Consider the following 20,567-nt stretch of genomic DNA (forward strand, 5'->3'; position numbering starts at 1 on the left):
ATTATTTCCAGAGACTAAAGCTACTGAATTTGTTCCACACAGTCCTCTGACCTTGAGAAACACATTATTTTTGCTGCAAGTGAAGGCAAACAAATGACCAAAGAAGGACATGAAGAAAATATTTTATAAATAATTGCAACTTAAAAATTATTTTTAAACTCCTGATTAATTTTGGATCTAAATTCTATAAGGGAAAATTCATGTGAGCATTGCATCTTATCAGAGAGGATAAAGGCTGACTTTTAGCATACAATTTTCCTCTCTAGTCTAATTTTCCTCTTAGTCTATAAACTGAGAGACTTAGGCTAGCTGAACCTCTGAAATCCCTTCTCCACTCAAAGATTGTATGATTTTATGAGAGACACAAAGTATCTCATATATAAATAAAAAACAAATGTACACTGTGTCTTATACATTCCAGTTTTTAAAAATGCAATTATAATTTGTAGAATAAAAATAATTTATTTGGTAGATGGAGCAAGTATGTTCTCATGTTTTAAAAAAATGTGTAGTTTTCTTTTCTGAAAAACAAATTAAGTTTTCTTTTCTGAAAAAGATATTAAGAATATAATGGTAGGTAAGATAAATCAGAACTAAGCAATTAATAAAAAATATTCTGGCCATCTATTTTTTTTTCTTACTGTTTCCACTATTAGTTAAATAGGTAAGAATACGGATAGTGTTTTAGATATAATAAAATATTGATAAAGACCTTTATGTATTTGTATGTAAGAACATGATTGGTATACCACCAATCAAAAGAAAAAGATTTTTAAACAAAAGATAAGAATACCCTGCAGTTGTCTTTGTGTTCAATTCCAAACTTACTTTTCTGTTTTTCTTTTTCTTAATTTTATTTTTTTATTATTCAAATACATGTGTCTCCACCTTCCCACCACCACTTTCCTCTGCCCCCCTCTCCCTCCTCCCTTCCTCAATCCTTTCCCACTTTGGCTCTGTCCATGAGTCCTTTATACATGTTCCTTGATTTGACCCTTGCCTTCCCTTTACCCGCCCTCCCTTCCCTCTTGATTCTGTTGGTTTCCTTTTTCTTTCAATGTTGCTGGTTACATTTTCCTCGTTTATTTGTGTCTTTTGTGGTTAGGTTCCACTTATAGGTGAGATCATATAGTATTTGTCTTTCACCCCCTGGCTTATTTCACTTAGCATAATGCTCTTTAGTTCCATCCAAGCTGTCGTGAAAGGTAGTAGCTCTTTCTTTCCCAAAGTTACTTTTCCTTCAGAGTCCAGTCTTGGAGGTAATCCATTCACGATAAGCAGTCACTCGTGTATAGACACCTGGCTTGTTCTTTTTAGCACACCCATCACCCCAGCTTACTATTCCAACAAGGTACCAGATCTTTCTAGAGTCAGGGTAAGCTAGTGGTCCACCAGAATCTCTCTAAAAAAAAAAAAGAGGAAACCATTTCTCATCCTAATAATTTCCTTTTACTCTTCTCTGAAGGTATCAATAGCCCCTGGGCATTGAAAACAATCCACCCTCATTAGGCTTAGAAACTCTGAAGTTCTTGGGTTTATTCAAAACCCAGGGAAAAACAAAGACAAAGACAAACTAAGCAAACAATCAGAACAGGAACAGAATCATAGATATGGAAATCATTTGGAAGATTATTAGCAGGGAAGGGGAATTGGAGAGAATGGGGGGAAAGTTGCAGGGATTAATAAACATAATTGGTAGTTACAAAATAAGGAAATGTTAAGAACAGTATAAGAAATGGGGAAGCCAAAGAACTTATATGCATGACTCATGGACATGGAATAAGAGGAGCGGGGATTGCTGGAGGGAAGGGATGTACCAGGAGAAGAGGGGCAAAGAGGGGAAAATTGGGACACTTGTAGTAACATAATCAATAAAATACACTTTAAAAAAAAAAAAGACCAGGGAAACTCCAAACCAGGATATATTGTCTACAGCTGCCAAATGTTGGATTGGGCAGCCTAGAAATTGACTTTAAAATGAGTCCAGCCTTGAGTCTGGGGAAAGTGACTCAGATGCTCCATGATGAAGCCTCTGGGTAATGGGTGATATGTGCACCTGGTTGATCTCCCGCTGCATCTCTGGATAAGGAAGAGGCAGCACTGTAGATCTGCAGGTTGTCCAGAATATAGGGCCAAATCTATTTTATTACCTTGTAGATAATATTATTTGTGTAGATTCCTAGGCTGAGACTCCATGAGAGCAGGGATTGAGTCCACCATTGTATCTCCAGTATCTAGGGTGGTGTCTGGTATATAAATGGGTGTTTATATATGTTTACATATAATGAATATCAATATTCATTATATATAAAGAAATAAGAGGGTACTCTGTGGAAATCATTAACACAGATAAATATATTTTGTGTTAATAAAAACTACCATTTAATGAGTACTTAGGGAGAAAATGATTTGATGATATATCTAGACATACCTGACAGGCATCAACTTTTCCTGACATATATCCAGCGCATAGCATTTTATCTGTCACCAAGCCAGATAATGCATGTGGAGCATTGCAAACTTTGTTGTCGATAATATTCACAAAGGCCTCCTGAAGTATATTTGGAAGAGGACCTACAGGCAACAAATTCTGCATATTAAGGGGGTTTTAACTTTGTTTGTTGAGACAAAGATTATCTATAAAATAAAGCAGATTATTTTTGGTCACCAGGAGCAAAGTCAGTCCCAGGCTAGATTGGTCTCTTTCTGATGTTTATGACAGCTGAATACCTCTCACACTTCCACTTTTTCCAATTCTTATTCCCAGAGACATTTGAGCAATTGAAGACAATGCCATGCTTTTGGTTCCAGTTCTTGGTTTTCTTTTCAGCATATTTACTGATTGGTTAATTGCATGAGAGAGTGATTGATTGGTTGATCATTTAAATAATTATTCCCATGAAGCTATTATGTTTTTATGGAAAAACTTACCGTTCATATAAAGTGTTCCCCATCCTGTAACTACAACACTGTCATTTTCTGAGAGTTTCATTGTGGCTTCAGGAAGACAAATACTACGAACATACTTTGAGAAAGACACTTCTTCAGCAAGCTGCACAAGGGCAATATCATTATGAACCCCAGGCATGGTAAAATTTTCATGAGAAATAACGTTTTGGACTTTTCGTGTCATATATGGTTCATTTACAACAGTTCCAAAGTTGACGGTCCAATCTTCTGAATTAATTCCCCTGGAGGAAACAGTTCAATTAAAACACATTCAGTTTCTCTGCCACCACAGTGTTCACAGTGGTCATGTCATAACTTTAAGGTGCGAGGTTCCCAAGGAACACTGTAATGCACTTAAATTCTTATTTTTATAAAAAATGTCTTTGACTTAAGGATGTTATAAATGAAGCAGTCACATAAAAATATTGTTAAGGGCTGTCAGAGCTGTCAGCCTTTGGCAAATCCTCCCAGCTAGAATCACTGATGTCTTCTCCTTGTACTTCAGCCCCATCCAGTTTCTGAACATCTGACTTGGGTGGGCATCACCTGAGCCGCCTCAGTGGATGGGATCCAGAATCATTCTTGTTGCCAAACAGCCTGGATTTCAAGAGCCAATGGAGACTCTGGCATGGCATCTGTACACATAAAAAAAATTGTCCCTTGTTCTCACCTAGTCACCCTATTATGTTTACCAGTTCAATGCATTTTGGCTTCTAATTTAGATTTTATGACCCATTTCTCCAGTTCCCCACCAAAACTCTTTCTCAATTTAGAAACTAACATTCTGTTTAATTGTTCTTGCCTTTTCTCAAAAGATCAGAAGTTTGGTGGCGGGGGGGGGGGGGGGGGGTGTTGGTTTGCTTTGTTTTGTTTTGTTTTTTAAAGTTTCAAGACTTTCATGTAACTGTGACACTCTTCAATCCTTCTACTATTCTAAAACCTTCTGTGACTCCACATTCTTAACAGCTGTATTTCTTCAACTCCATTGCCTTACACTCAACCCAGCCTCCACCTCCAGAGATTTATATTCAAAAGGTTTAGTGTGATTCTTAAAGATCTACATTTTTATTTATTTTTTAAAGGTTTTATTTATTTATTTTTAGACAGAGGGGAAGGGAGGGAGAAAGAGAGGGAGAGAAACATCAATGTGTGGTTACTCTCGCACACCCCTTGCTGGGGACTTGGCTAGCAACCCAGGCATGTGCTCTGACTGGGAATCAAACCAGCGACGTTGGTTTGTAGGTTGGCACTCAAACCACTGAACCACACCAGACAGGGGAGGATCTACACTTTTGGCAAATCCCCTGGGTGGTCCATAGTCCATGGGCTACTTTTTGAAAATTGCATCAGGGGGACAAATCCTATGAAAATTCTTTGTAGAAAACTTGTTCAGTAAGTATCTTGTCATTTAGAGATGTCCCCAATCAATATAAATTCTCTAAGCATATTTTCTGTTTCAAAATTCTCTCTCCTTCAAATTACTCTTTTTGTTTGCTACCCACAGAATATAACTTATTTTATTCCATCTCACTATATTTGAAGAAGACTGCTTTCTCAACCCAAAACACATCTTTCCCATCCACCCACCCCTATTAATCAAAGCTTATATTTGTAGAGGCCAGATCAAATTGTATAGCTCCATGTCTCAGTTGGATATCCTCTTTATTCATCAAATTTCCATAACTCTTACTTATTTTGTATATAAGACATTTACTATACCATGCTGTTTTATACCTTAAATATATCACTTTTAATATTCTTTAATTAGATTATAAACCCTTGAAGGGCAAGAAAAGTAAGTACTTGGTAATAGGAGTCAGACAAACTTGAGTTCACATTCAATTTCTGTTATTTAAGGGCTCTGTGATCTTGGCCAAGTTATGTCCCTACTTCTGAACCCTAGTTTCCTCATCTTTAAATATGTTTAATTATATCTTTTGTGCAGAATTATTGTTAGATGAAATAAAATGATGTAACTAAAGCAATAACTCTCTGGCCAAAGTAGCTATTTAGAAAATGAGAATTGTTTCTATTCACTTCGCTTTGCCAAATTTAAATATCCCTGCTTCCCTTCAGTTATGCAGGTCATCAAAAGTTTATATGGCCTTGATGAATGTTCACAGATTAGATTAACCGCCACAGACTACCAAAAATAGGGTAGAACCCAGAATCCTGCATTTAGTCAGACTTCTGCACTTACTTAACAAAGCAGTGAGCTGCAGATAAGAGCCACCTGCTGCTGATCAGAGATGCTCCACAGTGGTGCTGGCCCTTCCGTTGCACACTGGCCTGCCACGGCCATGCTCCCCTGAGGGAGTTCTTCCCAGTCACGATTCGATTGCTGGATGTAATACTATTAACCAGTTGTCTCCCACAACCTGAGGAAAAGATTTTATTTTATTTATACAAGAGTAGGTATCTTTGATTATGCTTTATAAAATATATATCTTAAAACATTGTTCGAACCCCTATAGTGACTGTCTGGCGTCTCTTTAGGGATGCTATTTCTCCCTGCAATGCCCAGTTATCACAGTAGCCCACTCCCTCCTGGCTCCAGTGACTTTTACTTATCCCCTTTTCTAATCGCAAGCATCTTTCAACCACTGACTTTTATTGTATCTATTTGTTATCATTCCCATCTCCCCAAGTAAATTGCACAATTTTTGAAAGTGGAGACTTGGCTTCATCAATGTCTGCATCTTGCATAGCATAGGCAGTGCTGCCAGGGAGGCCCCATGTGGACAACAGAAACTCTGTAAATACCTGTTGAGTGCATGAATGCAGGGTTATTTCTTGGGGGCAACATGAAACTCTAAAAAGAATTTGTTCAAGAGGTATAGAGCTGGTTTCCATCAATAATAAATATGTTTGATATAGCCTAGTTTTTTATTTTCTTATTATCCTAAATTGTTCTTTTTTTTTTTTCCTTCAGTCTTTCTGATTTTAACTTACTCAGAATGATATTCTTAACCGATAATTTCAGTCTTTGGAATAAGTTATTTTATTTTTGGGGACAACTTCTTACAAATGTTAAAATTCATATGCCAGTGTTTTTCAAAGAGAAATTCCATATGTATATCTGGTATATCCAATAATTTTGAAAAACTACTATGGATTTCCATATAATGTACTTCTTGATCCTTCTTAGGAAAACAATGGAGAAATATTTGTAATGTGTTAAATTTACAATAAAGTTTCTAAACTTACAGTTGTTGGTAAGCATTTCAGCCTTAGTCTCACTGATTTCTGAAATTTAAAAGACATGAAATTGATAAAAATATCACCAAGCTCTTACCTTCAGTGCAAGGACATAAAGGCTGTGTTTTCTAGTCCAATCACAACCAACATTTAACTATTCAGACTATCTCATGTATTATCATCCTTTCTCACTACCACTTCTTATATTTGACCATCTTTCCACATGTCTAGCAGGTCTAGGAAAAGGGAAAAAGAAATAAAAAACAAAGTTCTCAATTTTATAGTAGTTTCAGTAAAATATTTAATGAGATAAAAAGCTGGCGTTCCTACTAAGAAAAGGACTGGGCATTATCTTTAAAATTCTTTCTCTATGATAAATCTTATTACTTTGAAATACCCAGGATTATCTATATTGTAAAGAAAAAAATCCAGTTAAAAGCATTCTTTATTGGATCTGTCCTGCTCTTTGGGATCATCTTATTACTAACACCGAATCCTGAAATTTTGAGAATTTAACTTAAATTCAAGTCTCTTTTCTATGGGAAGAGACTTCAGAGAGAAAGAGAACTAAAGGAAAACACACGGGAAAGTGCTGACTCCAAATCTCTGGGACATGGGTGGTAACTAGTGCAACCGTCTTTCCTAACAGCTTCCCCCAGAGAATTGTGCTGCTCCGGTGAGGAGTTCTGCCTTAAACTCACTTCTCATCAGTAGGCTGTTGGTGGTGAGTCTGCAGTCTCTGTCAAAGGAGCTTTAACTGGCCTCTCTCAGTCTTTATAACTTTCAAGGACACTGGGAGCAATAGTCAGTCTAGAAGAACCACAAAACTGGGCTCTGTAACCACAGGCCTATCACCTAACAGGCCCTTTAACTGCAAGTGAGAGTTTCAAAACCTTTGCAGGACCTTGAAGATCTATACAAACTTGACTTTCTATACTGGGCAAAGTCCTATCATTGTCTTCCCTTGTTTTCTAGGGAAATTGTCCAGATAATTTTTTTCTTTAATATGATTACTCCCCTTCTTCCTATTCCCAACTTCATTCTTACCACTACAGTCTTCACACTGAATGACCAAGAAAACCCTAAATCTGTTTCCTGTAGTGAGATCCTGACAAGAGTAGAGGGTAGGGAGAAATAATGCTTCAATCAGGACCCTTCACCGCCTTTTCCATACATTAACAACAAACCCTCACATGCTCGCAGTTTAACCCTCATTTCAATTACTCTTCAGACAAAACTTCTATGAGGCTATCCCTTCCACTACCAATTCATTAAAGAAGTGCCAGATCTTGAGAGGCATATTATTTTTCAAAAAAAATCCTGAAACTCTTGGTTTATTTTTTCCCTAGTTGTTGTTGTTGTTGTTGTTGTTGTTGTTGTTCTTCTTCTTCTTCTTCTTCTTCTTCTTCTTCTTCTTCTTCTTCTTCTCTCTTCCTCTTCCTCTTCCTCTTTCTCTCCTTCTCCTTCTCCTTCTCCTTCTCCTTCTCCTTCTCCTTCTCCTCCTTCTCCTTATCCTTCTCCTTCTTCTTTTTTAAATAGTCCATAAACCCAAGTAATAGAAAGTAAGTGAAATACCTGTAAGTTGAATGGAAGCTGGCACTGCATTCCAGGACACCATGTTGTCTTTCAACATCTGAAGTAAGAGAGCTGTGATTTCAGCCCTCATCATGTCCCTCTTTGCTGGAGGAAACTTGAATGTCAGCAGCAGCTCTACACTTGAATCATTGGTATGAGGGCTAGAAACAACAGAAATGTTTTAGCGGATTGCTCCTTTGATTTATTAGATGTTTTGTGAATCCATTGAATTTCCCACATTTTAATTATCATATTTCCTTTACATACACTAAAGAACGATACACAGATATTGTTCCAGTACTTTTAAAGTGCAAGGGTTCCCCAAATTTTTCTAACTGGTTCAGAGGTATTGTGCATAGAAGAAGATGTGACCCACAAACAAGAAATCAGAATACAGGATGGGGCAAAAGTAGATTTATGGTTGTTCATGTGGAAAAGGATACAACAATTAATAAATAATAATAGAATAAATTGTGTTTTGCCTACTTACAACCATAAGCCTACTTTTGCCCCACCCTGTACTTTAAACACATAGGAGAAACTGAGTACTGGAAAATAAATGATTAACATGAGATTTTATTATAACATAGTAAAAACCATGTTCTTATACAGGCAATTTTTAATAACTTCTGTTTAGATTAAGAGATAAGTGAGGACTTAAAAGTACGACTGGGAAGCATTCAAAAAATAACTTCTAAAATATATTTAAGATCTAGCACTAAGTTCCTTTTTATAGCTCCTTATACATGTCTACCCCACTAGATCTGTACCTTGAGAAATCTCAGAAAAACAACTCTAAAGCATGAAGCAAATCTTCATTATTTATACATTCATTACATTCTTTTTATTAATCAGAAAAAAAAATAATTCATTTTGGAAGACTTTCAGACCAAAAGCTATATTAACCACAAATTTTTTAAAAAACGAGAACTGTATTTTCAAATAATTATGGCTAATGAAAGAGTCTTTGAAGGTTTTTATTTGTCTATAGATTGGTTGGTTGGTTAGCACTTGGCCGCCTGGATTTTTGTGTTTGTTTTATTTTGGAAGTTCAGAATTCCTGGAATAGATATTGGCAACTGCCAAAATAGGAGTGCGCTCTTTGTCGCACATCCCCTGTGCTCCACGACACCCTCCTCCCTACAGCCCCCCACCCTCAAGCACGCTTCAGAGACATATTTAGACAAATGCTATCTTAAATGGTTCACTTTGTTCCACACTTATTACAATGATGGTAATACTAAAGAGACCAAAAGAAGATTATTTTAGGAAAGGCATGCCAGATGGATATGGATACAAGAAGAAATGGCTAATATATGGGTAGCAAAACCATCAGGTTGGACTCCTAGGTTGTTTTCCATAGAGTTACAATTATCTTTCATCATAGAAATTAGACCTGACAGCCACAAACAACCCTGCAATTCCCCTTCAGGTGTAAGAGTACAGATTTGTATGGAACAATACCTGCCATGAAAAGAAATCTGTTAAATACTGTTACTTTAATTTATGGAGAACTTCTTTCCTTCCTTCCTTCCTTCCTTCCTTCCTTCCTTCCTTCCTTCCTTCCTTCCTTCCTTCCTTCCTTCCTTCCTTCCTTCCTTCCTCTCTCTCTCTCTCTCTCTCTCTCTTCATGTTCTTATATAAAACCAGGGCTAATATGACATATCACCTACTTCCCTTTCCATAATATTCTAAATAAATTTGTACTTACAGAAGTTTGAGGACCTGAGAGTTGATATATTCTCTGTATATGCTAGAATTTTGAAATTCATCAGACATCTGTCAGGAGAAAAAGATAAATCAGCCACTCTGTCTATTTCAATCAAACAAAATGAAATTAATAAAATAAATTACTGACTTACCTTAGTTTCAATATCTTTGCTCAGATTTTTGATAACTTCTGAAGCTGCATTTTTACAACTATAATTGTATGTGACTTCAGAAATATGAAAATTACCTTGGTAATGGTAAATCTTGCCTGTGAGATAAAGAAATACTCAAAGAATTTTAAAACAGAAATTGGCCTCAATTCCCTCCATATCTTTGTCTCAAAATTAACATTCAACCCAATATTAGAAATAGGCAGAGGGATGTAAAGAGGAAGAGGAGGAAAATGGAAGGGAATTAATTATCCACTTATTCTAGAAATGGTGACTACCCAGCATTCACAGAGTGATCCCCCTCCTTTCTTCATAAGATAATAGACATCACTGTTCCTCAGCATGCTCCCCAAAGCATAAATTCAGGCAGCTAATAGCAATTTATCCAAATATGCATCAGAGATGAAATCTATTTTTCATATGTAACCTAAATTCTTAGCCTAGTGAGTACCCAACTAATCTTTCTCAGAACTTCTGATACAGGAAACATTATAAACATTCCCCTTCATTTTCTGAATGATCTATATCCACTTGCACCCTTTCTTATGCCCCATTGCCTCTTGGCCTGCTTTCCACTTCTTGACGTCATTTCTTCAGGACTTCACACTGCCTTTGCACTTCCTTGTAGCGTATGGTGGCTGTTGCTTGGCATGTGTCACAGGTCTCACATTCCCCATTCTCTCCTGTCTCCAAATGTAAATTGCTTCACTGGATATTCTAAGCCACCATAATTTAAAACAGGACAAGCCCGCAGATAGTTCTTACATATCATATATGTACTTTTAAAAATAGAGATGAATGGGAAATGGTATCCTGATTGGGTTAAGGATATCTTAGCCACTCACATATTTTAAGAACAATTGTGCTTTTGAGCTACCTTAAAAGCACCATATAATCTCTAAGGAGTGCTAATAATAGACTTTGAAAAATATGATTTCCTGAGCTGTAATAATTTATTCTCTTAGAAGTCAGAAATATTATTTCAATCTAAAATAAAAATCAATTTTCCCTATTCCTATAGCTTCCTGTATTTTTCTTTATGGAAACCAGTGCATATGAAAAGCAAATGTCAGATTCTAAGAAGTTATCTAAGGTCATTCTGAAAAACATAAAGTATATGAAGTTAGAGAAACTAGTTCAAGCCATGCCACAAATTGGCTATGACACCTTGGCATATTGCTTTAGATGTCTGGGATTTTTTTTATTTTTTTGGTACTAATAACAAATGACTAAATTGCAATAAATAAACTCAAAGACCCTCTTTTTCTTACCATTTTATGATTTTAATCTGTAGTTTGTCACCAAACAGAAGAGCAAGTAACCAGAATCTTTTATTAACATTGTTATATTCAGTATTCTGAACTTGGGTATTTGAAGATTAGCAGATTAATCTGTCTATACTAGAATTGAGCCAGGAAGAGTACAGATCTCCACAGTTTGAAATATATTTACTGAAAGATATAACAAGCCTACTATTTAAGCTCTTTTATTGGCCAAGAATATTAGCATCAAAGTATTGAATATTTCAATACTTTGCTGAGGGAGGGAAAGAGGGAGGGGGCAAGGGAAAGTGGTGGGGGGTAGGCAGAGACAAATGTATTTGAAAAAATAAATTTAAATTAAATTTAAAAAAACTCAGTAGGTTTGTCTTATAGCATGTCTTTTACATAATAACAATGTACAAGTTAGTGTTATCATCTTGAAACAGAAACTTTAAATGTAAAATGCATACAAAATACTAAAACTAAAGGACAAAAGCTTTCAAAGAGATTTCTTAGCAGCAATAAAATATTTTATATCAAAATGTGAAAAAAAAAGTATTGAATATTTCAGTCTTGCCATATCCCTATAATTGATGATACAATTTATAGAGTGGATCAAGGAGGCATCTAATTTAAAAAAACAACAGAAAAGTATTGTGGTAAAATAAAATACTAAGTAAATGAGAAATTTTACACAAATAAATTTAATACTTATATTGTTTCTTGACAATTTCTATGTATAAGGAGATTTAGTAGTAAGAGTAAAAATTGAAAAGAGTAAATACTTACCAACTGCCAGAAAATGAATGAGGAGACCAATAGTTAAACCCAAGATTACTGCCACTCCAAGAAAAACAAGAATTGTCATACATGGTGACCAAGATCTTCTCTGGAAAGATATACCGTACCTGTGAAAGTACCAAATGGTGCAAATCAGATTATAGACATTCTAAATCTACTTGTCTCTCTTCCAACTTATACAATATGATTTATAACTTATGCATTAGGCCTTTATTAGCTGAAAACTTAGAAGCCTCAAGTGCCTCAAAATGGATAGACCCTAATGATCATTCTCTTAACAAATTGTATTTAAGTAATATGTTAGCTGCTAGGGATACAGCTGTGAGCAAAATAAGCATGGTTTTTGTCCTCATTTTACAGAGGAGAAATTGATTTGCTCTTTTTATTTATCTAAAACAGATTACATAACATTAAGTGTGGCCTGAGTGTATTTTTCTAAACTATAGTGACATCATGTACAAGGGCAATATAGATCTATTAACAAATTTGTAATACACCATTTAGAAGTTTCAATTAAATGTGGAAGGAAACATCATGGTGTCAACGGCAGTTATCCCATTTTATGAGATCATGGATATGTTTTTTCTTTTTGTTCCCTTTTTCTTTAAATTTTCTAATGTTTCTATAATAATCATGGATTATTTGTATAATAAAAAATAACAGATAGTAAAGTTTCATCATCAAAACTAATCAATTAGATGAAATACAATTCAAAATACAGTGACTTGGCATCATAGAGTCATCTAGGGCTGCAGTTAGGTCTCATGGTCACTCTTAGTCTAACAAGATTTGGACATTATTCTTCATATCTTGAAAAACACGATGTCATGAAATTGCTCATTTGAAAGAAGAGCTGTAATATTAAAAGTATTTCTGATTTCACATTCAAAATAACCTCAGCTGTTTCAGCAATCTCTTTGTATTCTCCGTCATCTTAAACAAAATATAAAGAAGAGTTTGTAATCTGTCAAGATATTTTTGACAGATTAAGTATTTTCTATGCATATGAGCATCTTTCTTTTTGTTCTAAGGCCTGTGAGACCAATTGATTTTTAGATGAAGATTTGTTTTCAGGTGTTTTTTTTTTTACAATTTTTTTTAAACATTAACTTAGACCACAACACTTAGGACACAACCATGCAAGACCACCAGTCTTATTTCCTCTCTGTTCTGTTCTGTATTCTTAATCCTACCTCTTCCTTATATTTTATTTGATAACTTGTTAATTTGTGTTTTCCAGAACAAAAATTTCTTCAAAAACACTCCCTATTTCATCTGTGCTTTCATACGGGAATTCTATTGTTTAATCTGATACTCAGAAAAAAGCTATTCTGGCACAATATTTCTCTTATGAAATGAATCACACTTTAAAAAATATATACACTTGGAGTAGTTAACAACAATATTTTAATCGTACTAATATCTGAGAATGTTTCTTTTAATGGCTAAAAGTTCACTGTGATAGTAAGATCTGAAATTTGTTTTGGATTAGCCAGTAGTAACTTAGACTGGTAGTTTAGTCTTTTTGAGGCAGTCTAACATTATGTACCCTAAATGGTAACTCCAAAGTCACTGAGATGGTTTCTATACAAATAATCACTACATAACAGCTTATAAAATGTTGTTCTATCTGTCATAAACAATTAAGGAGATTCTTTTATATCAAAAAGATCACAGTAGTTTACGATTTGTTCAACCCTTCCCCTAGTAAATATAATGCATAGACTCTAGGATTGACTATTATTTTGAATAATAGCCGAAACCATTAAAATGTTTTTCTAAATACCATAAAAACAGTTTGCACTTTCATTTACCAAATTAATTTTTGGCCATATTGTTTTTAATGTAAGAATTTGCATTCTAGGATGAATCATTCATTAAACAAAAAGGATAGGTTAAAAATTAATCTTCAGTGAATTTTACCAATTTTATATACTTAACTGAACTATAATCCCCTCACTTTTGGATTAATCTACTTCAGGTAAAGGCTCATTGGTTATTCTGGCATAATCAACCATTTACCTTCATCAAATTGACAACTGTACTTGGAGAACAATAAAAAAAATAAAAAGTAAAAAGACAAATTACAATAATAATATTCATACAGATAATAGTAACTACATTATTTGCAATTTTAAAACATCAATCTCACTATAATTTAACCCACAGTCCATAGCAGGTATTTCCTAGATTAGATTTCCTTGAAACACATTCTGATATTGCATTAGCTGTTAAACTGCAAAACATAACAAACTAGTTTTTATTTTTTAAACCTTTAGTTACAGATCATTTGAATTAGATGCACCTACATTGTTATGTAGTAAAGAGTGGTAATGCAAGATTTCAGTGCAAAAAGTTTCCCAAATTTTAAAAAGATACACCTTTTTTAGTCATAGAAAACTTTAAATCACTAAGGAGAAAGTTTTGAATTAGAAATAGAAAAAATTAATGATCAAATGAGTCGAATGGCCTCTCCTTCCAACTTTCTCCTGGAACTCCAGAAAAAGAGTACCTTAGAAAAGGACTCCCAGAAGTTTACCAGGTGCTAATTTAGGATGTGTAAAGTACAGTACCTTATTCTAAAAATCTATAAAGGCCTTTAGAGTTTTAAATTATTTCTATAAAATATTTTTATATTATAAAATATTACTTCAATTATGTTCCTAGAGAACATAAGTAGTAGTGTTCTTATGGGTGATTATAAAAAGAAGTAAGCAATATTTTGCTGAAATCTGATTCCTTTTTTCCAACTTTCTGAAACTTTGTTAGAGGCTTTGCAAGGACTTTAAACCTCAGAAACAAGAGCACATTTCTTGACAGTGTCCAGAATAAAAATCTGAATTATAGAAAGCAACCAATTAGCACAAATCTAGAAGATACCCTAGTAACTTAAGTTTTACAGACTTAATTTCCCAAACAAAATCCCATTTACCTGTTCATAATATTCTGATTGTTATGGTGGTGTCAGGGGTAATGGTGGTGGTGATGATGATGATGATGATAATGATAATAAAAATAAAGATCTTCTCATGTAGCTATTAAGGTGGTTGATGTTTCACAGGTTTGTGTGCTATGTTCGGTGTTGGTTGGTTGGTTTTTATGGGCTGGGTGAAATGTGAAGAACAAATAAGATGAAACTTGTCTGACCAGTGTTAAATAATGTCATATTCCTATAGTTTCAAGATAGAAGTCATCCAGAGAATGACAAGCTCCCTTGACTTGTCCATTTAGGGAGAAAAAAAATAGCCTAGTCTTGGGTTAGTCACCTAAAAGTTACACCCAGTTTACCAAGCTTTGTGGTAAACTAGGATAATCCTAAATTCATTTGACTAATTCCAGTCTAGTGGCTTCTTCCTCCTCAGTTGAAACCAACTATTAACTACATATAAGTTTCTGACAAATGGCTTCATAAAGCATGAATTTCAATATAACTAATATTGCCATCATTCTGATGTAAATAAAATTCTATTTCATTGTGGTTTGCATTTGCTTTCCCCTAATTACCAATAAGAACAATTATCATTTCACAAACTAGATATTAACCAATTCTGTTCACCTGTCAAAAATTATTTATTCCTAGTGTGCAACTTGACATTTTCTTAGTGGAGTCTTTTCATGTGTACAACATTTTAAAAATACTTAGTAGTCTAATTTACCACACTAAAAATTATAAAATGTTAAGAAATATTTTCCACCTTGATTTCTTCAAAGTATCTTGTTTTATTTTTTAATCTAACATTTAAATTGTTAATTTATTTTTATATTCATGTTTTGCCGTTGTTATTCAGACCTAGTCATAAACCATTTCTCTTTGTGTCAACATAAGTTAAAGATACAGAATATTTGTTAACACAAGTAAATAGAGAAACTTTCTATCAAATAATCAAATTGAGATAAATCAAATTGAGAGAGCCTGATTCTCCTCTGTCCTAAGCTGCACTTTTCATATATTGTTTTACCCCTGCTTTAAATGTAAATAAATAAATAAATAAATAAATAAATAAATAAATAAAATTTTATTTAAGCTGTCATTAGGAATCTGAGTTTATAATCTTTAATCCCTAAGCTTATATTAACACCAAAAGCCTATCTCTTTTGAGATAAATTCAAAGAGTTAAAAAAAGTAGAACCCACATACCAACACACATAGTTAGATAAGAAATACTAGTTCATAAAGTACATGTTTGTTAGTTTTTATCAATTTTTGTTTCCTTTTATTTTCTCTCCCAAAATCTGTACACATTCAGAACTTCTTTTGTTTTTGAAGAGCTGCTTCATTTCACTTTTGCAAAAAGTTTAAATAAAATTGAATTGGTTTTCATCATTTCCAACTTTCCAAACACTCCTGGCCTTTTACTATGTTCCTTCTTCCTTGTTAAAGTAGACTATTTTACATCTGTTTGTGTGCAGTTTGTTTAAGGGTTCTTTGCCTTTCATAAGGATGTTCTCCCACATTTTCTTTTAAAAATGTGTTATTATTTGCACTTTGATCAACAGTTTATATGGAATTAATTTTTGTGTGCATAAAGTAGGAATAAAGATACATTTTTTCATATAACTATTTGTTGACTCTGTACATCTATTGAAAATGTACAAAAAATTCTTTATTCACTGCATTGCAATGTTGCTTGTGTTATCAATCGAGTAGATATCAAATGTGGGTCTATTTCCAAACTTTTCATTTTTTTTTAACTTGTTTCTCATATTAGAAATAGCAACTATGGACTGGTGTGGTTCTCCAGCTTTCCATGTTACCCAAGATGAGCCTTTCCTCCATTTGAACAAAGCCTAAAATTTTGAGTGTTTATGTCATCTTCCTCCTCTTGGCTTCATAACCACAAAAGCACATACATCATGTTATTTTATTATCTTGTTGAAGCATCATGCGTTAAATGAGTGAGTTATAGAACATATATTGTTCAAAGGACAATCCCACTGACTGCATATTCCAGTTTCAATTAACCATGAAGTCCTAATACCAGCTTGAAATGAGTTAATCAAATGCTCTGTAGCAACTGGAATTATTCACCTTATGACAGCATTTCCTCTTTCTGGGTTTATATTTTTCCAAAAGCTTTTTTATGGTATTTGCATCTAGATGCATTTATTTTTCAAGATCCTCAAAATCAAAGTACTGTCTACTGAATCTTCTGCAATATATCTGGCCCACATTAATTTTATAATTTTCTCTAAAATAATTTCACATACTTTTAAACAACTAATTATTATTTACTTTTGAATTTGTGCCATACTTATTTCCCCCAGTCAATTATAAGGTCCTGAAATGTAGTTTATGTCTTGTAGTAATTTTTTATACATTCCAGGTTCCTAATAAGCACTTACAGATTGATCGTCCAAATCTTACAACATGGAACAAGAAGCAAGAACTTCTGTCTTTCTATTGCTTGTTTATTCCTATACAGTATTTAATTCTTATTAGTACTATTTTCTTTGACATTGGAAATAATATTTCGGTTAGCTTGGCTGGTGGGCTAACGGAAGCTTTTTTTAATTACACTGTTCTTGATAAGCTCACCTCTAACAAGATCTAGTTTACAAAATAGCAATATAAGAAGATCAGTTTTATCAATAAAGTCCACAATAATCCAGCGCTAGGAAAGTGTTTCATATTTATTAAACTCATGAGACATATGTTTCTGATCAATATGTCATTCAGTTAACTTAGATTTTGAGCGACTCTATTCCCTGTCTATAGAATGCATCATCAGTCCATATCTAGGAAGCAATGTGCTGTAAGGGTACAGAAAAGATACAGAAAAAGCCTGGCTGGTGTGGCTCAGTGGATTGAGTGTCATCCTGTGAACCAATGGGTTGCAGGTTCTGTTCCCACTCAGTGTACATGCCTGGGTTGGGGGCCAGGTCCTCAGTCGGGGGAGTGAGAGAGGCAACCGCAGATTGATGGTTCTCTCCCTCTCTTTCTTCCTCCCTTCCACGCTATCTGAAAATAAATAAATAAAATATTTTTTTAAAAATACAGGAAAAAATTCATCTGTATCTATGGAAGTTACATGTGATGAGAGAAATCAAATATTCTTATAACACATGTAGATACTGTTATTATAATAACAATGACTTTTTTCAAGAAAACTGACATGTCGAACAGATACTCATTCCGATGTCCTTTACTTTTTTTCATCATTATATTTTTTTCCTTTTTGGGGGGGAATTTTTCAGTTTGGTATTACGTAGATGATCTCAGTTTATAATTTAAATTTGGGAATGTGCTACAAATGAGTGGATATTCACTTTTTCCCAGAGTGTGGAGGAGTCAAAGCAGGGAAGGAGGAATGACTTTGCTGAACATTGCTGCAAGGCGGGGATTGTTCCCCCTTTTTTGGCAGGACACTGAGGTGCAAGGATTCCTGATAGTAAGGCAGGGTGGGATGCATTTTAACTCAGTTCTGTTACCAGAGCCACACAGGCATCTAAGAAACAGACCAATGTACTTTTCAAATGGAATTTTCATAAAGAGAAAATGAATGTTTATATTTATTTAGCTAAAAATGTGAAATTTTAAATATACTGGTGCTGAAACCTATACTCTTTAGGGCTAAAATTCTTTATGATAAATGTAATTTTGTTCATACAATGACTTATTTTTTCCTTTTTTTATGTTAATTTGTTTTATTGTTCAAATATATTTGTCTCCATTTTCACACCACCATCGTCCCCTGCGCCCCCCGCCCTCAATCCTTCCCCACTTTGGCTTTGTCCAAATGGGTCCTTTATACATGTTCCTTGACTTGACCCTTCCCCTTCCTTTCCCTGCCACCCCCCTTCCTCCTTCCCTCTTGTTTCTGTTGCTTTCTTTTTTCTTTCAATGTTGCTGGTTATATTTTCCTTGCTTGTTTGCTTTGTTGGTTCGGTTCCACTTACAGGTGAGATCATATGTTATTTGTCTTTCACCCCCTGGCTTATTTCGCTTAGCATGATGCTCTCCAGTTCCATCCATGCTGTAGCGAAGGGTAGGAGTTCCTTCTTTCTTTCTGCTGCATAGCATTCCATTGTGTAAATGTACCATAGTTTTTTGGTCCACTCATTTTCTAATGGGCACTTAGGTTGCTTCCAGCACTTGCCTATTGTAAATTGTGCTGCTGTGAACATTGGGTTGCATACGTTCTTTTCAATTGGTGTTTTGGGATTCTTAGGGTATAATCCCAGCAATGGAATCACTGGGTCAAAAGGCAGTTCCATTTTTAGCTTTTTGAGGAAGTTCCAAACTGTTTTCCACAGTGGCTGCACCAGCCTGCATTCTCACCAGCAATGCACTAGGATTCCCTTTTCTCCACAGCCTCGCCAGCACTTGTTTGTTGATTTGTTTATGATGGCCATTCTCACTGGTGTGAAATGGTACCTCACTGTGGCTTAATTTGTGTTTCTCTGATGGCTAGTGATGCTGAGCATCCTTTCATATGTCTCTGGGCCCTTTGTATGTCCTCCTTAGAGAAGTGTCTGTTCAGATCCTTTGCCCATTTTTTGATTGGATTGTTTGTCTTCTTGGAGTGGAGTTGTGTGAATTCTTTATATATTTTGGAGATCAAACCCCATCTGATGTATCATTGGCAAATATATATTCCCATACAGTTGTTTCCCTTTTCATTTTGCTGATATTTTCTTTAGCCATGCAGAAGCTTCTTATTTTGATGAAGTCCCATTTGTTTATTCTTTCCTTTATGTGCCTTGCTCTAGGTGAAAATACTGCTGCGTGGGATATCTGAGAGTTTCCTGCCTATGTTCTCCTCTAGGACTTTCATGGTATCGTGACTAATATTAAAGTCTTTTATCCATCTTGAGTTTATACAATTACACATTTTAAATTCTCCTTATAATTTCCAAGTTATTGTAGAAAGAACTACTCAAATTATATATACTACATATTTTCTTATGATTTGCAATATAGTTTCAACTTGCTGAAAATACTAACATACTCCACATAAGGTTGTTTTGCCGTTGTTGTTTTGTTTTGTTTTTTAACTTTAGAATCACTCACTTGAAGAGGCAGATTTTCTTTCCTGGTTTAAACTCTGATTTCCTGACTAGTAGTATCATCTGGAATCCTACCTACATATTTTTCTGTGGAAAAAGTTCATTTTTAAATTGCACATTGAATGCAATTTATTTAGTACTCTCCTCATATTTATTTTTAAATATAGAGTTAATTTTTTAGGCAGTATCTCTAATCTTAAAAATCAAAATAAGCCCTGGCCTGGTAGCTCAATGGTTGGAACATTGTCTCCAAGCCACAGCTATGGGTTTGATCCCCAGTCAGAGCACACACAGTAATTAACCAACCAATGAATGCATAAATAAGTGGAACAACAAGTCAGTGTATATTTCTCTCTCTCTCTCTCTCTCTCTCAAATCATTCAATAAAAAAATTAAAAATCAAAATGAAAGCTAATAAATTCATAGGGTGTATAATAATGAATAACAATTGCAAAAGAAATTATTCTTTCCCACAAAATTCTGATAAGGATTTGACTCAGTTCGTCCGGACATCTTTCTCATTTGGTTCCTACATTCCTGGGGAGCCTCTTTCTCACCCTTCTTTCTCCTCAACACCAATTCTCACAGACTTTTCATCATAAATTGCATTGGAGGCTAAAGGACTAACCCCTCCTGCACTGTGTCCTTGTTCACACCGCTCACCTCTTACACTCCCCGTTCTTACTTGCCCCATTCTCTAATATGAGTCCGTCACTTCTTTCTCCAACACTGTGGAAGCCACAGTATGTTTTTTGAAAATTCTTTCATGTCCTCAATCTCCTCCAAACAACCTCTTCATTTTCTTGCTCTAACTGGAACCTGACCTTCCTCCAGTACACAGTTTCCTTTGTTTCCCTCTCACATAGTGGTTATTCATTCTCCCCTACTCCCTCTA

The 20,567-nt window shown here is 34.7% G+C and overlaps 1 protein-coding gene across 1 annotated transcript; it reads right to left on the reverse strand.

Moving 5' to 3' along the window:
* Positions 1-1,240: 1,240 nt before the first annotated feature.
* Positions 1,241-20,366, reverse strand: LOC129065517 (transmembrane protease serine 11B-like). Its single transcript, XM_054566748.1, has 10 exons — positions 20,230-20,366; positions 11,654-11,772; positions 9,585-9,700; positions 9,434-9,501; positions 7,723-7,883; positions 6,157-6,195; positions 5,150-5,327; positions 2,932-3,191; positions 2,432-2,574; positions 1,241-1,402 (listed from the first exon to the last, which is right to left on the reverse strand). Exons 1-10 carry the CDS (start codon positions 20,364-20,366, stop codon positions 1,241-1,243), a joined length of 1,383 nt encoding a protein of 460 aa, XP_054422723.1.
* Between the last annotated feature and the right edge of the window lie 201 nt (positions 20,367-20,567).

Source organism: Pteronotus mesoamericanus, unplaced genomic scaffold, assembly GCF_021234165.1.
Source record: "Pteronotus mesoamericanus isolate MK-2021 breed Mesoamerican mustached bat unplaced genomic scaffold, CSHL_Meso_final contig_180, whole genome shotgun sequence".
In the NCBI taxonomy this organism is placed as follows: domain Eukaryota; kingdom Metazoa; phylum Chordata; class Mammalia; order Chiroptera; family Mormoopidae; genus Pteronotus; species Pteronotus mesoamericanus.

Excerpts from the sequence above, each read along its gene's own strand:
- LOC129065517 (XM_054566748.1), bottom strand. The coding sequence starts at position 20,366 with ATGGGGCAAGTAAGAACGGGGAGTGTAAGAGGTGAGCGGTGTGAACAA. Across the intron at positions 11,773-20,229 it reads GGTGTTGAGGAGAAAGAAGG|GTACGGTATATCTTTCCAGA; the intron begins GTGAGAAAGAGG and ends GTACTTTCACAG. Across the intron at positions 7,884-9,433 it reads TCTCAGGTCCTCAAACTTCT|CCCTCATACCAATGATTCAA; the intron begins GTAAGTACAAAT and ends TGTTGTTTCTAG.